The 14,588-nt window shown below is 45.2% G+C and overlaps 1 protein-coding gene across 4 annotated transcripts in view; it reads left to right on the forward strand.

Annotated features, from left to right (window-relative positions):
• Positions 1 to 1,684: 1,684 nt before the first annotated feature.
• The window catches only part of stau2 (staufen double-stranded RNA binding protein 2), a 277,260-nt gene continuing 264,356 nt past the window's right edge, over positions 1,685 to 14,588 (forward strand). For 2 of the 4 annotated variants that reach the window (XR_005034534.1, XM_036934668.1), the window contains exons 1-4: positions 1,685 to 1,831; positions 5,593 to 5,797; positions 6,938 to 7,095; positions 10,946 to 11,105. Coding sequence is in view for 3 of the 4 variants with exons in the window: in XM_036934668.1 (XP_036790563.1) it covers positions 5,602 to 5,797; positions 6,938 to 7,095; positions 10,946 to 11,105 (514 nt within the window). In the remaining variant the exon portion in view is untranslated. The remainder of the gene's footprint in view (positions 1,832 to 5,592; positions 5,798 to 6,937; positions 7,096 to 10,945; positions 11,106 to 14,588) is intronic. The other 2 variants (XM_036934669.1, XM_036934670.1) reach the window with 1 other exon arrangement.

Consider the following 14,588-nt stretch of genomic DNA (forward strand, 5'->3'; position numbering starts at 1 on the left):
ATTAGACCGGTGGAAATCTGTCCTTTAGTCTGATGGGTCCAAATTTGAGATTTTAGGTTCCAACCGTTGTGTCTTTGTGAGACACAGGTGAACGGATGATCTCTGCATGTGTGGTTCCCACTGTGAAGTATGGAGGAGGAGGGGTGATGGTGTGGGGGTGCTTTGCTGGTGACACTGTCCTCCACCAAACTTTACAGTTGTCACTATGCATTGTGACAGGTAGCGTTCTCCTGGCATCAGCCAAACCCAGATTCTACACTCGGACTGCCAGATAGTGAAGCGTGATTCATCACTCCAGAGAACACGTTTCCACTGCTCCAGAGTCCAATGGCTGCGAGCTTTACACCACTCCAGCTGGCGCTTGGCATTGCACATATATGATCTTAGGCTCGTGGGCGGCTGCTCGTCCAAGGGAAAACCATTTGATGAAGCTCCCGACAAACAGTTCTTGTGCTGACGTTGTTTCCAGAGGCAGTTTGGAACTCGGTGGTGAGTTGCAACCGAGGACAGATGATTTTTACGCACTTCAGCGCTTGGCAATCCTTTTCTGGGAGATTGTGTGGCCTACCACTTAGAGGCTAAGCCGTTGTTGCTCTTGGGCGTTTCCACTTCACAATAATAACAACACTGGGGGCGGCTCAAGCTGGGCAGAAATTTGACGAACTGACTTGTTGAAAAGGTGGGTCTATGGAGATTGCATGGCTGTGTGCTCGTGTCAGCAACGAATGTTACTGAAATGGCAGAATCCACAAATGTGTGTGTGTGTATATATATATATATATATATATATATATATATATATATATATATATATACAGGCTCCATATAGCCTATACAAGCACAGGCTCCATATAGCCTATACAAGCACAGGCTCCATATAGCCTATACAACCAAATAGCCTATACAAGCACAGGCTCCATATAGCCTATACAAGCACAGGCTCCATATAGCCTATACAACCACAGGCTCCATATAGCCTATACAAGCACAGGTTCCATATAGCCTATACAACCACAGGCTCCATATAGCCTATACAAGCACAGGCTCCATATAGCCTATACAACCACAGGCTCCATATAGCCTATACAAGCACAGGCTCCATATAGCCTATACAAGCACAGGCTCCATATAGCCTATACAAGCACAGGCTCCAATGAAGAGTTGATCTTCTCCTCTAGTCTTCAATTTCCAAGGAGGAAGCTTATCCCATTTCTTAGTAATCATTATGCACAACAACAGACAGCATCAAGTTATTGTGACATATCCAAATGACCAAATTTGAATTTTCCAAGTATTCTTTCTAGTAGGTGTACACGTTTCATGAGAACCCGAAACATTGCGTTCTTGCTAAATCACTAGTCACTCAAAGTTGAAAATGTCTAACTTTAAAATGAATAACATTTGGCCAATCATGAATAAATCACAACACAATTCAATATTCGAATCATTCAGCTGCCATTGCTATAAATCTGATAATTCCATACCATTCACGGCTACATGAACTTGATGACTACATTGATTGTGGTGGTCTCAGCTCGGCTGTGTTCCCCTCTGGAGGTAAGACTGAACCATTCTCACCGGAGAAACGGGTGTCATGGAAAATATCACAACACTTCTAGCACTGCCTATGTAACCCGTACGACCTATTGCAATGGCGACAATTAAACTTACAATATGCAGGTGTACTTACTGTGTGCATAAATCACATTTTCGGTGTCGAATATAATCCGTTTTTTCCTGGAATTGTGATGTGGTCTGTTCCTAAATCCATCAGTTCTCTTTAGTGTTTGCCAATGTTGGAGGTGTAACTGGGGTCTGGCCCTGGACAAAGGTAAAGAATAGTCTATTTATTAGCGACGTATTCGTGTTCAGATAGCCCTTGGGGTTGTTGTTCGACCTGTGTCACCTCTGAATGTGTGTGTGTTGTCTTGGTGAATTATACCGGGCTGGTTTCTGCAGCGAAATGCAAACCAAAGGGCTGTTCGGCCATGATGTTCCCGAGCGTACTGGAAGAGTTCAGAACCGGTTAGCTAGCTGGCTAATTATCTGACCTAATGCAGAACAAATATGCATTCATTTAACCTAATGCAGAACACATATGCATTCATTTAACCCATGCACGGTTACATCTGCAACGTGTCTTTTATATATAAATATATATATATAGCTAAACGTTTACGGCACGTTTTGGTATCCATTTTTCATGGGATGGTTATTGCTGTTAGCACAGCAGGAGCAGCTACAGTTAGTTTAGCTGGTTAGCATGTCATGTCATGCAATAATATCAAGACTATATTGATAGAATATAATTCCCGATGGTTTTAGACAGCAGGCCAGCTGGCTAGTGGTTGTTGTTGGCAGCTGGCTCTGTTATTACAGCTAGGTAGTTAGCTCGCTAGTTAGTTCAACTGGCTAATAATAACACACATGCTAACTTACTAGTTGTATCTTTTCGCCTCTTGTCCGGACAGCTAACTACTAGCCACACATGGAGAAAACAAGTTATATTGTAATGTGACATGTTATGCTCAATATAAGTCAGCCAAAATAAACCATGTGTTCTGATACAACTAATTACTGGATCATGTGGTAGGCCCAACTACTGATGCTGGTTATTCTGCTTATTACAACTCACTTTGAAAACGTGTTATTCCCATCCAAAGATTATCTGATGGTTTCTACCCAGGGCTCATCTGAAGGTTTATAACCAGGTCACATTTGAAGGTTTATAACCAGGGCTCATCTGAAGGTTTATAACCAGGTCTCATCTGAAGGTTTATAACCAGGTCACATTTGAAGGTTTATAACCAGGGCTCATCTGAAGGTTTATAACCAGGTCTCATCTGAAGGTTTATAACCAGGTCTCATCTGAAGGTTTATAACCAGGTCTCATTTGAAGGTTTATAACCAGGGCTCATCTGAAGGTTTATAACCAGGTCTCATCTGAAGGTTTATAACCAGGTCTCATCTGAAGGTTTATAACCAGGGCTCATCTGAAGGTTTATAACCAGGTCACATTTGAAGGTTTATAACCAGGGCTCATCTGAAGGTTTATAACCAGGTCTCATCTGAAGGTTTATAACCAGGTCTCATTTGAAGATTTATAACCAGGGCTCATCTGAAGGTTTATAACCAGGTCTCATCTGAAGGTTTATAACCAGGTCTCATCTGAAGGTTTATAACCAGGTCTCATTTGAAGGTTTATAACCAGGTCTCATCTGAAGGTTTATAACCAGGTCTCATTTGAAGGTTTATAACCAGGTCTCATTTGAAGGTTTATAACCAGGGCTCATCTGAAGGTTTATAACCAGGGCTCATCTGAAGGTTTATAACCAGGTCTCATCTGAAGGTTTATAACCAGGTCTCATCTGAAGGTTTATAACCAGGTCTCATCTGAATGTTTATATATAACCAGGTCTCATCTGAAGGTTTATAACCAGGTCTCATCTGAAGGTTTATATATAACCAGGTCTCATCTGAAGGTTTATAACCAGGTCTCATCTGAAGGTTTATATATAACCAGGTCTCATCTGAAGGTTTATAACCAGGTCTCATTTGAAGGTTTATAACCAGGTCTCATCTGAAGGTTTATAACCAGGTCTCATCTGAAGGTTTATATATAACCAGGTCTCATCTGAAGGTTTATATATAACCAGGTCTCATCTGAAGGTTTATAACCAGGTCTCATCTGAAGGTTTATAACCAGGTCTCATCTGAAGGTTTATAAGCAGGTCTCATCTGAAGGTTTATAACCAGGTCTCATCTGAAGGTTTATAACCAGGTCTCATCTGAAGGTTTATAACCAGGTCTCATCTGAAGGTTTATAACCAGGTCTCATCTGAAGGTTTATAACCAGGTCTCATCTGAAGGTTTATATATAACCAGGTCTCATCTGAAGGTTTATAACCAGGTCTCATCTGAAGGTTTATAACCAGGTCTCATCTGAAGGTTTATAACCAGGTCTCATCTGAATGTTTATATATAACCAGGTCTCATCTGAATGTTTATATATAACCAGGTCTCATCTGAAGGTTTATAACCAGGTCTCATCTGAAGGTTTATAACCAGGTCTCATCTGAAGGTTTATAACCAGGTCTCATCTGAAGGTTTATAACCAGGTCTCATCTGAAGGTTTATAACCAGGTCTCATCTGAAGGTTTATAACCAGGTCTCATCTGAAGGTTTATAACCAGGTCTCATCTGAAGGTTTATAACCAGGTCTCATGTGATAAAGGGTTTCATATACACTTAAGGTCATAGCATCAAACACACATACAAGTACTGTAATATAGATCCACAAAGCTGATTCTACTGTGAAGACTCTGTGGCCCTCAGGGACCTCCAGGGCCTCATCCTGTAGGCTACACAAGGATAAGGGCCACTATATTGGGTAATCAAATACATTTTTGTTGTTGTTGTCACGTGCGCTGACTACGCCAGGTGAAATGCTTACTTCACAAGCCCTTAACCAACAATGTAGTTCAAGAAATAGTGTTTAAGAAAATATTTACTAAATAAAGTTACAAATTAAATAAAAAGTAACAATTCATAAAATAACATTAACGAGGCTAAATATAGGGGGTATCAGTACAGAGTCAGTGTGCGGGGATACAGGTTAGTCGAGATAATTTGTACATGTAGGTAGGGGTGAAGTGATTATGCATAGATAATAAACAGCGTGTAGCAGCATTGTGAAAAAGTGGGAGGGAGGGGGGGGGGGGGGGGGGGGGGGGGTCAATGTAAATAGTCCAGGTGGCCATTTTGATTAGTTGTTCAGCAGTCTTATGGCTTGGGGGTAGAAGCTGTTGAGGAGACTTTTGGACCTCGACTTGGCGCTCCGGTTCCGCTTGCCGTGCGGTCGCAGAGAGAACAGTCTTATGACTAGGGTGACTGGAGTGACTGGGGGGGGGGGGGGGCCTGTGTTGAACGGCCCTGTGTTGAACGGCCCTGTGTTGAGCGGCCCTGTGTTGAATGGCTCTGTGTTGAACAGTCCCTGTGTTGAACAGCCCTGCGTTGAACAGGCCCTGTGTTGAACTGCCCTGCGTTGTCTCTCTCTGGCTGCAATGACTCTGTGTGCTTCCAAAATGGCATCCAACGTAGTGAGATTTATAATATGGAATAGGGTACCCACTTGTTCCCTCGCTCCCTCGATGTTGAGCTTTAGCAGCAGGGACATGAGCATAAAGGATCATTGTGTGGTCGCATTAACTAACCACCAACGGATCAGAATGTGAGCTAGATAGACTACTCTGTTTGGGTTCTGGTGATGTCATTTCCTGGCCGACTTACCTCAGTCCAGCGCCGTCATTGGCCGAAAGGACTTGCGTCCCAAATGGCTCCTCCCCTATTCCTCGTGTAGTGCACTTCTCTTGAAAAGTAGTGCACTATTATGTGGGGAATAGGGTGCCGTTTGGGATGCGAGGAAGGTCGCTGGACAAACAATGAACAGGGCTTTCATGGGGACTTCTGTACTATGCTCATAATCTTGTTATATAGCCATACATTATTTGGCTACAGGATACATGCTACTGTGTCACATCTCACACCCGTCATTCGTTTTGTGTGTTTAATATATATTTGCTCCTCTGCCAGGTATAGAGCATGGCTCAAGTGAAAGTGCAGACCTCAACGCCCCTGGCTGGCCCTGGCTTCTCCCCCCTGTCTCCCCTCGGGGCCATGCCCAGTCCAGGACCCTTGGGTCTACAGCCCTCAGTCAATGGCCCTGGGCCCACCCCCGGCTGCCTCGCTCCCTCAGCCGGGTATGGGCCCGACACCCCTGTGTCTGCCAACTCACCAGGTAGGTCAAATTCTAATCTGGACCTCCAAGTCATCCCCACTGCTTTTCACTGTGATTCCCCTCTAATCAGGGCCTGATTTAGGCCTGGGACACCATGTGGGTGATTCCCCTCTAATCAGGGCCTGATTTAGACCTGGGACACCATGTGGGTGATTCCCCTCTAATCAGGGCCTGATTTAGACCTGGGACACCATGTGGGTGATTCCCCTCTAATCAGGGCCTGATTTAGACCTGGGACACCAGGGGGGTGATTCCCCTCTAATCAGGGCCTGATTTAGACCTGGGACACCATGTGCGTGATTCCCCTCTAATCAGGGCCTGATTTAGACCTGGGACACCATGTCCGTGATTCCCCTCTAATCAGGGACTGATTTAGACCTGGGACACCATGTGGGTGATTCCCCTCTAATCACGGCCTGATTTAGACCTGGGACACCATGTGCGTGATTCCCCTCTAATCGGGGACTGATTTAGACCTGGGACACCAGGGGGGTGATTCCCCTCTAATCAGGGCCTGATTTAGACCTGGGACACCATGTGGGTGATTCCCCTCTAATCAGGGCCTGATTTAGACCTGGGACACCAGGGGGGTGCAGTTAAAGATCAGGTAGAACAAAACCAGCAGCACTCGTGACCTCGTAGGGTCAGATTTGAATAACCCCAGGTCTATAGGCTAGTACTAGTTTACTGCCCCTGTGTCTGCCTACATAGACCTATACACTACGTGTTTTATTGGTCCATTTGCATGGAGTAATCCTTCTGTTGTTGTTGTTGCTGTCACAGTACCTAACCTGACAGGCAACACGGTACGTCATTTATATTTTTGTTCTTGTCCATAGCGACTTACAATTCATCCGAAGATAGCCAGACGAGACGGCAACACGTCACAAAAAGTAGCTAAAGCTAAAGTAGCTATCAAGGAAAGTGTGAAAAGAGAAGTGACCTTTCCTTCTTCTACGGTATAGTTCGGTACTAGTTACTGGCGTCGTGGTACGGTTCTTCCACACAGACCAGGAGTTGAAATAAACAGACATCTCATCTCAGCCCAAAATCAGTTTTCCTTTCGTCAATGACAATAATGACTATTATTGATGATTGTTGGTGATTTAACACGTTATTGTTGTTCTTTTCTCTCCTCATAACAATGTAACAACTCGTCTGGTCCAGGCCCACCCCAGGAGAACATGGCAAACCCTAAAGAGAAAACTCCCATGTGTCTGGTGAATGAGTTAGCCCGTTTCAACAGGATCCAACCGCAGTACAAGCTGCTCAACGAGAGAGGCCCTGCACACGCTAAGGTACCCAGCCTCCCGAAGCATGACTTCCCTGTTCAAAGTGACACGACTAATGGTTTACACCGTCACTGGTTTACACCGTCACTGGTTTACACCGTCACTGATTTACACTGACACTGGTTTACACCGTCACTGATTTACACTGACACTGATTTACACTGACACTGATTTGCACTGACACTGATTTACACTGACACTGGTTTACACTGACACTGGTTTACACCATCACTGATTTACACCGACACTGGTTTACACCATCACTGATTTACACCATCACTGATTTACACCATCACTGATTTACACCGACACTGGTTTACATCATCACTGATTTACACCATCACTGATTTACACCATCACTGGTTTACACCATCACTGATTTACACCATCACTGATTTACACCATCACTGGTTTACACTGACACTGATTTACACCATCACTGGTTTACACCATCACTGATTTACACCATCACTGATTTACACCATCACTGATTTACACCATCACTGATTTACACCGACACTGGTTTACACCATCACTGATTTACACCATCACTGATTTACACCATCACTGATTTACACCATCACTGGTTTACACCGTCACTGATTTACACCGTCACTGATTTACACCATCACTGATTTACACCATCACTGGTTTACACCGTCACTGATTTACACCATCACTGGTTTACACCGTCACTGATTTACACCATCACTGATTTACACCATCACTGGTTTACACCGTCACTGATTTACACCGTCACTGATTTACACCGACACTGGTTTACACCATCACTGATTTACACCGTCACTGATTTACACCGTCACTGATTTACACCATCACTGATTTACACCATCACTGATTTACACCATCACTGATTTACACCATCACTGGTTTACACCATCACTGATTTACACCATCACTGATTTACACCATCACTGGTTTACACCATCACTGATTTACACCATCACTGATTTACACCATCACTGGTTTACACTGACACTGATTTACACCATCACTGGTTTACACCATCACTGATTTACACCATCACTGATTTACACCATCACTGATTTATACCATTACTGGTTTACACCATCACTGATTTACACCATCACTGGTTTACACCATCACTGATTTACACCATCACTGGTTTACACTGACACTGATTTACACCCTCACTGGTTTACACCATCACTGATTTACACCATCACTGGTTTACACCATCACTGGTTTACAACATCACTGGTTTACAACATCACCGATTTACACCATCACCGATTCACACTGACACTGGTTTACACCATCACTGATTTACACTGACACTGGTTTACACCATCACTGATTTACACTGACACTGGTTTACACCATCACTGATTTACACTGACACTGGTTTACACCATCACTGATTTACACCATCACCGATTTACACCATCACCGATTTACACCATCACTGATTTACATCAACTACGCACAGCTGTGTTGGTCTGTCTTCTCCTAAAAACACAGCCAACTCTGTGTTGGTCTGTCTTCTCCTAACGACACAGCCAACTCTGTTGGTCTGTCTTCTCCTAAAAACACAGCCAACTCTGTGTTGGTCTGTCTTCTCCTAAAAACACAGCCAACTCTGTGTTGGTCTGTCTTCTCCTAAAAACACAGCCAACTCTGTGTTGGTCTGTCTTCTAACGACACAGCCAACTCTGTGTTGGTCTGTCTTCTCCTAACGACACAGCCAACTCTGTGTTGGTCTGTCTTCTCCTAACGACACAGCCAACTCTGTGTTGGTCTGTCTTCTCCTAACGACACAGCCGACTCTGTGTTGGTCTGTCTTCTCCTAACGACACAGCCAACTCTGTGTTGGTCTGTCTTCTCCTAACGACACAGCCGACTCTGTGTTGGTCTGTCTTCTCCTAACGACACAGCCAATTCTGTGTTGGTCTGTCTTCTCCTAACGACACAGCCAACTCTGTGTTGGTCTGTCTTCTCCTAAAAACACAGCCAACTCTGTGTTGGTCTGTCTTCTCCTAACGACACAGCCAACTCTGTGTTGGTCTGTCTTCTCCTAACGACACAGCCAACTCTGTGTTGGTCTGTCTTCTCCTAACGACACAGCCAACTCTGTGTTGGTCTGTCTTCTCCTAACGACACAGCCAACCCAATGTCTTTCGTTGACGTAAGACATGTGTGATTGCAAAATTAGATTTTTATGCAATGGAGCCCTATTACAGTTAATTGTCTGTCTTAGTGTCTGCTCAGCTAAATGACTTGATGTAATGTTAAATGTCTTAGTGTCTGCTCAGCTAAATGACTTGATGTAATGTTAAATGTCTTAGTGTCTGCTCAGCTAAATGACTTGATGTAATGTTAAATGTCTTAGTGTCTGCTCAGCTAAATGACTTGATGTAATGTTAAATGTCTTAGTGTCTGCTCAGCTAAATGACCTGATGTAATGTTAAATGTCTTAGTGTCTGCTCAGCTAAATGACCTGATGTAATGTTAAATGTCTGGCTTAGTGTCTGCTCAGCTAAATGACTTGATGTAATGTTAAATGTCTTAGTGTCTGCTCAGCTAAATGACCTGATGTAATGTTAAATGTCTGGCTTAGTGTCTGCTCAGCTAAATGACTTGATGTAATGTTAAATGTCTGGCTTAGTGTCTGCTCAGCTAAATGACTTGATGTAATGTTAAATGTCTGGCTTAGTGTCTGCTCAGCTAAATGACTTGATGTAATGTTAAATGTCTGGCTTAGTGTCTGCTCAGCTAAATGACTTCATGTAATGTTAAATGTCTGGCTTAGTGTCTGCTCAGCTAAATGACTTGATGTAATGTTAAATGTCTGGCTTAGTGTCTGCTCAGCTAAATGACTTGATGTAATGTTAAATGTCTGGCTTAGTGTCTGCTCAGCTAAATGACTTGATGTAATGTTAAATGTCTGGCTTAGTGTCTGCTCAGCTAAATGACTTGATGTAATGTTAAATGTCTGGCTTAGTGTCTGCTCAGCTAAATGACTTGATGAATTGTTAAATGTCTGGCTTAGTGTCTGCTCAGCTAAATGACGATGTAATGTTAAATGTCTGGCTTAGTGTCTGCTCAGCTAAATGACGATATAATGTTAAATGTCTGGCTTAGTGTCTGCTCAGCTAAATGACGATGTAATGTTAAATGTCTGGCTTAGTGTCTGCTCAGCTAAATGACGATGTAATGTTAAATGTCTGGTTTAGTGTCTGCTCAGCTAAATGACGATGTAATGTTAAATGTCTGGCTTAGTGTCTGCTCAGCTAAATTACTTGATGTAATGTTAAATGTCTGGCTTAGTGTCTGCTCAGCTAAATGACTTCATGTAATGTTAAATGTCTGGCTCAGTGTCTGCTCAGCTAAATGACGATGTAATGTTAAATGTCTGGCTTAGTGTCTGCTCAGCTAAATGACGATGTAATGTTAAATGTCTGGCTTAGTGTCTGCTCAGCTAAATGACGATGTAATGTTAATTGTCTGGCTTAGTGTCTGCTCAGCTAAATGACTTGATGAATTGTTAAATGTCTGGCTTAGTGTCTGCTCAGCTAAATGACGATGTAATGTTAAATGTCTGGCTTAGTGTCTGCTCAGCTAAATGGCGATGTAATGTTAAATGTCTGGCTTAGTGTCTGCTCAGCTAAATGACTTGATGTAATGTTAAATGTCTGGCTTAGTGTCTGCTCGGCTAAATGACTTGATGTAATGTTAAATGTCTGGCTTAGTGTCTGCTCAGCTAAATGACGATGTAATGTTAATTGTCTGGTTTAGTGTCTGCTCAGCTAAATGACTTGATGTAATGTTAATTTTGGTGTTTTCCCTCCTGTCCACTGGGTGGCGCTGTGGACAGATCTTTACAGTGCAGCTGTGTCTGGAGGAGCAGGTGTGGGAGGCGGAGGGCACCAGCATCAAGAAGGCTCAGCACTCCACCGCCTGCCTTGCCCTCACTGAGAGCCTTCTGCCCAGGCCCGCTCCTCGCTCTCCTACAATGGACGTCAACAGCAACCCAGGTCATTTAGATGTCTTATTTGTGATTTTATTATTATAGGGATGTTGTACTGAGAAATTCTACGTTGCACCAGATTGAACCTCCAGTTGATCTGCAGGCTCTCAACACCAGGGTCCTGGTCAATGGCAACACATGAGAGAGAAAACTAAAACCAAAGTTCAATAACTGTGTTCCAAAACATTTTACAGTACAATCACTCTGTACATTTTACCCTACAATCACTCTGTACATTTTACAGTACATTCAGAGAGAGTTGCCGAGGCCTAGGCCCGTCCAGACAGTACCAGGGTCAGTACCAGGGTTAGAGGACAGCCGTTGGCCTCGGCCCATCCAGACTGTACCAGGGTCAGAGGAGGACAGTCGTAGGCCTCAGTCCATCCAGACAGTACCAGGGTTAGAGGAGGACAGTCGTAGGCCTCAGTCCATCCAGACAGTACCAGGGTTAGAGGAGGACAGTCGTAGGCCTCAGTCCATCCAGACAGTACCAGGGTCAGAGGAGGACAGTCGTAGGCCTCAGTCCATCCAGACAGTACCAGGGTTAGAGGAGGACAGTCGTAGGCCTCAATCCATCCAGACAGTACCAGGGTCAGAGGAGGACAGTCGTAGGCCTCAGCCCATCCAGACAGTACCAGGAACAGTACCAGGGTTAGAGGAGGACAGTCGTAGGCCTCAGTCCATCCAGAAAGTACCAGGGTCAGAGGAGGACAGTCGTAGGCCTCAGTCCATCCAGACAGTACCAGGGTTAGAGGAGGACAGTCGTAGGCCTCAGTCCATCCAGACAGTACCAGGGTCAGAGGAGGACAGTCGTAGGCCTCAGTCCATCCAGACAGTACCAGGGTTAGAGGAGGACAGCCGTTGGCCTCGGCCCATCCAGACTGTACCAGGGTTAGAGGAGGACAGTCGTAGGCCTCAGTCCATCCAGACAGTACCAGGGTCAGAGGAGGACAGTCGTAGGCCTCAGTCCATCCAGACAGTACCAGGGTCAGAGGAGGACAGTCGTAGGCCTCAGTCCATCCAGACAGTACCAGGGACAGTACCAGGGACAGTACCAGGGTTAGAGGAGGACAGTCGTAGGCCTCAGTCCATCCAGACAGTACCAGGGTCAGAGGAGGACAGTCGTAGGCCTCAGTCCATCCAGACAGTACCAGGGTCAGAGGAGGACAGTCGTAGGCCTCAGTCCATCCAGACAGTACCAGGGTCAGAGGAGGACAGTCGTAGGCCTCAGTCCATCCAGACAGTACCAGGGTCAGAGGAGGACAGTCGTAGGCCTCAGTCCATCCAGACAGTACCAGGGTTAGAGGAGGACAGTCGTAGGCCTCAGTCCATCCAGACAGTACCAGGGTCAGATGAGGACAGCCGTGGGCCTCAGTCCATCCAGACAGTACCAGGGTCAGAGGAGGACAGTCGTAGGCCTCAGTCCATCCAGACAGTACCAGGGTCAGAGGAGGACAGTCGTAGGCCTCAGTCCATCCAGACAGTACCAGGGTCAGAGGAGGACAGTCGTAGGCCTCAGTCCATCCAGACAGTACCAGGGTCAGAGGAGGACAGTCGTAGGCCTCAGTCCATCCAGACAGTACCAGGGTCAGAGGAGGACAGTCGTAGGCCTCAGTCCATCCAGACAGTACCAGGGTTAGAGGAGGACAGTCGTAGGCCTCAGTCCATCCAGACAGTACCAGGGTCAGATGAGGACAGCCGTGGGCCTCAGTCCATCCAGACAGTACCAGGGTCAGAGGAGGACAGTCGTAGGCCTCAGTCCATCCAGACAGTACCAGGGTCAGAGGAGGACAGTCGTAGGCCTCAGTCCATCCAGACAGTACCAGGGTTAGAGGAGGACAGTCGTAGGCCTCAGTCCATCCAGACAGTACCAGGGTCAGAGGAGGACAGTCGTAGGCCTCAGTCCATCCAGACAGTACCAGGGTTAGAGGAGGACAGTCGTAGGCCTCAGTCCATCCAGACAGTACCAGGGTTAGAGGAGGACAGTCGTAGGCCTCAGTCCATCCAGACAGTACCAGGGTCAGAGGAGGACAGTCATAGGCCTCAGTCCATCCAGACAGTACCAGGGTTAGAGGAGGACAGTCGTAGGCCTCAGTCCATCCAGACAGTTCCAGGGTTAGAGGAGGACAGTCGTAGGCCTCAGTCCATCCAGACAGTACCAGGGTTAGAGGTGGACAGTCGTAGGCCTCAGTCCATCCAGACAGTACCAGGGTCAGAGGAGGACAGTCGTGGGCCTCAGCCCGTCCTGACAGTACCAGGGTCAGTACCAGGGTTAGAGGACAGCCGTGGGCTTCGGCCCATCCAGACAGTACCATAGTTAGAGGAGGACAGCCGTGGGCCTCGGCCCATCCAGACAGTACCAGGAACAATACCAGGGTTAGAGGAGGACAGTCGTGGGCCTCAGCCCGTCCAGACAGTACCATAGTTAGAGGAGGACAGCCGTGGGCCTCGGCCTATCCAGACAGTACCAGGGACAGTACCAGGGTTAGAGGAGGACAACTCTCTCTCTCTCTACCTATCTCTCTCTACCTCTCTCTCTCTACTTCTCTCTCTCTACCTCTCTCTCTCTCTCTCTCAATTCAATTCAATTCAATTCAAGGGCTTTATTGGCATGGGAAACGTGTTAACATTGCCAAAGCAAGTGAGGTAGATAATATAGCAAGTGAGGTAGATAATATATAAAGTGAATATATAAAGTGAAATAAACAATGAAAATTAACAGTAAACATTACACATACAGAAGTTTCAAAACAATAAAGACATTACAAATGTCATATTATATATATATATATATATATATATATATACAGTGTTTTAACAATGTACAAATGGTTAAAGGACATAAGATAAAATAAATAAGCATAAATATGGGTTGTATTTACAATGGTGTGTGTTCTTCACTGGTTGCCCTTTTCTCGTGGCAACAGGTCACACATCTTGCTGCTGTGATGTCACACTGTGGTATTTCACCCAGTAGATATGAGAGTTTATTAAAATTGGATTTGTCTTCAAATTCTTTGTGGATCTGTGTAATCTGAGGGAAATATGTCTCTCTAATATGGTCATACATTGGGCAGGAGGTTAGGAAGTGCAGCTCAGTTTCCACCTCATTTTGTGGGCAGTGTGCACATAGCCTGTCTTCTCTTGAGAGCCATGTCTGCCTACGGTGGCCTTTCTCAATAGCAAGGCTATGCTCACTGAGTCTGTACATAGTCAAAGCTTTACTTAATTTTGGGTCAGTCACAGTGGTCAGGTATTCTGCCACTGTGTACTCTCTGTGTAGGGCCAAATAGCATTCTAGTTTGCTCTGTTTTTTTGTTATTTCTTAGTAGTAATTAGTAATTAGTAATTAGTAATTAGTAATTATATTTTCTACCTCTCTCTCTGCCTCTCTCTCTACCTCTCTCTCTCTGCCTCTCTCTCTCTACCCCTCTCTCTGCCTCTCTCTCTCTACCTCTCTCTCTACCTCTCTCTCTACCTCTCTCTCTCT

Source organism: Oncorhynchus mykiss, chromosome 11 (assembly GCF_013265735.2).
Source record: "Oncorhynchus mykiss isolate Arlee chromosome 11, USDA_OmykA_1.1, whole genome shotgun sequence".
Classification (NCBI taxonomy): domain Eukaryota; kingdom Metazoa; phylum Chordata; class Actinopteri; order Salmoniformes; family Salmonidae; genus Oncorhynchus; species Oncorhynchus mykiss.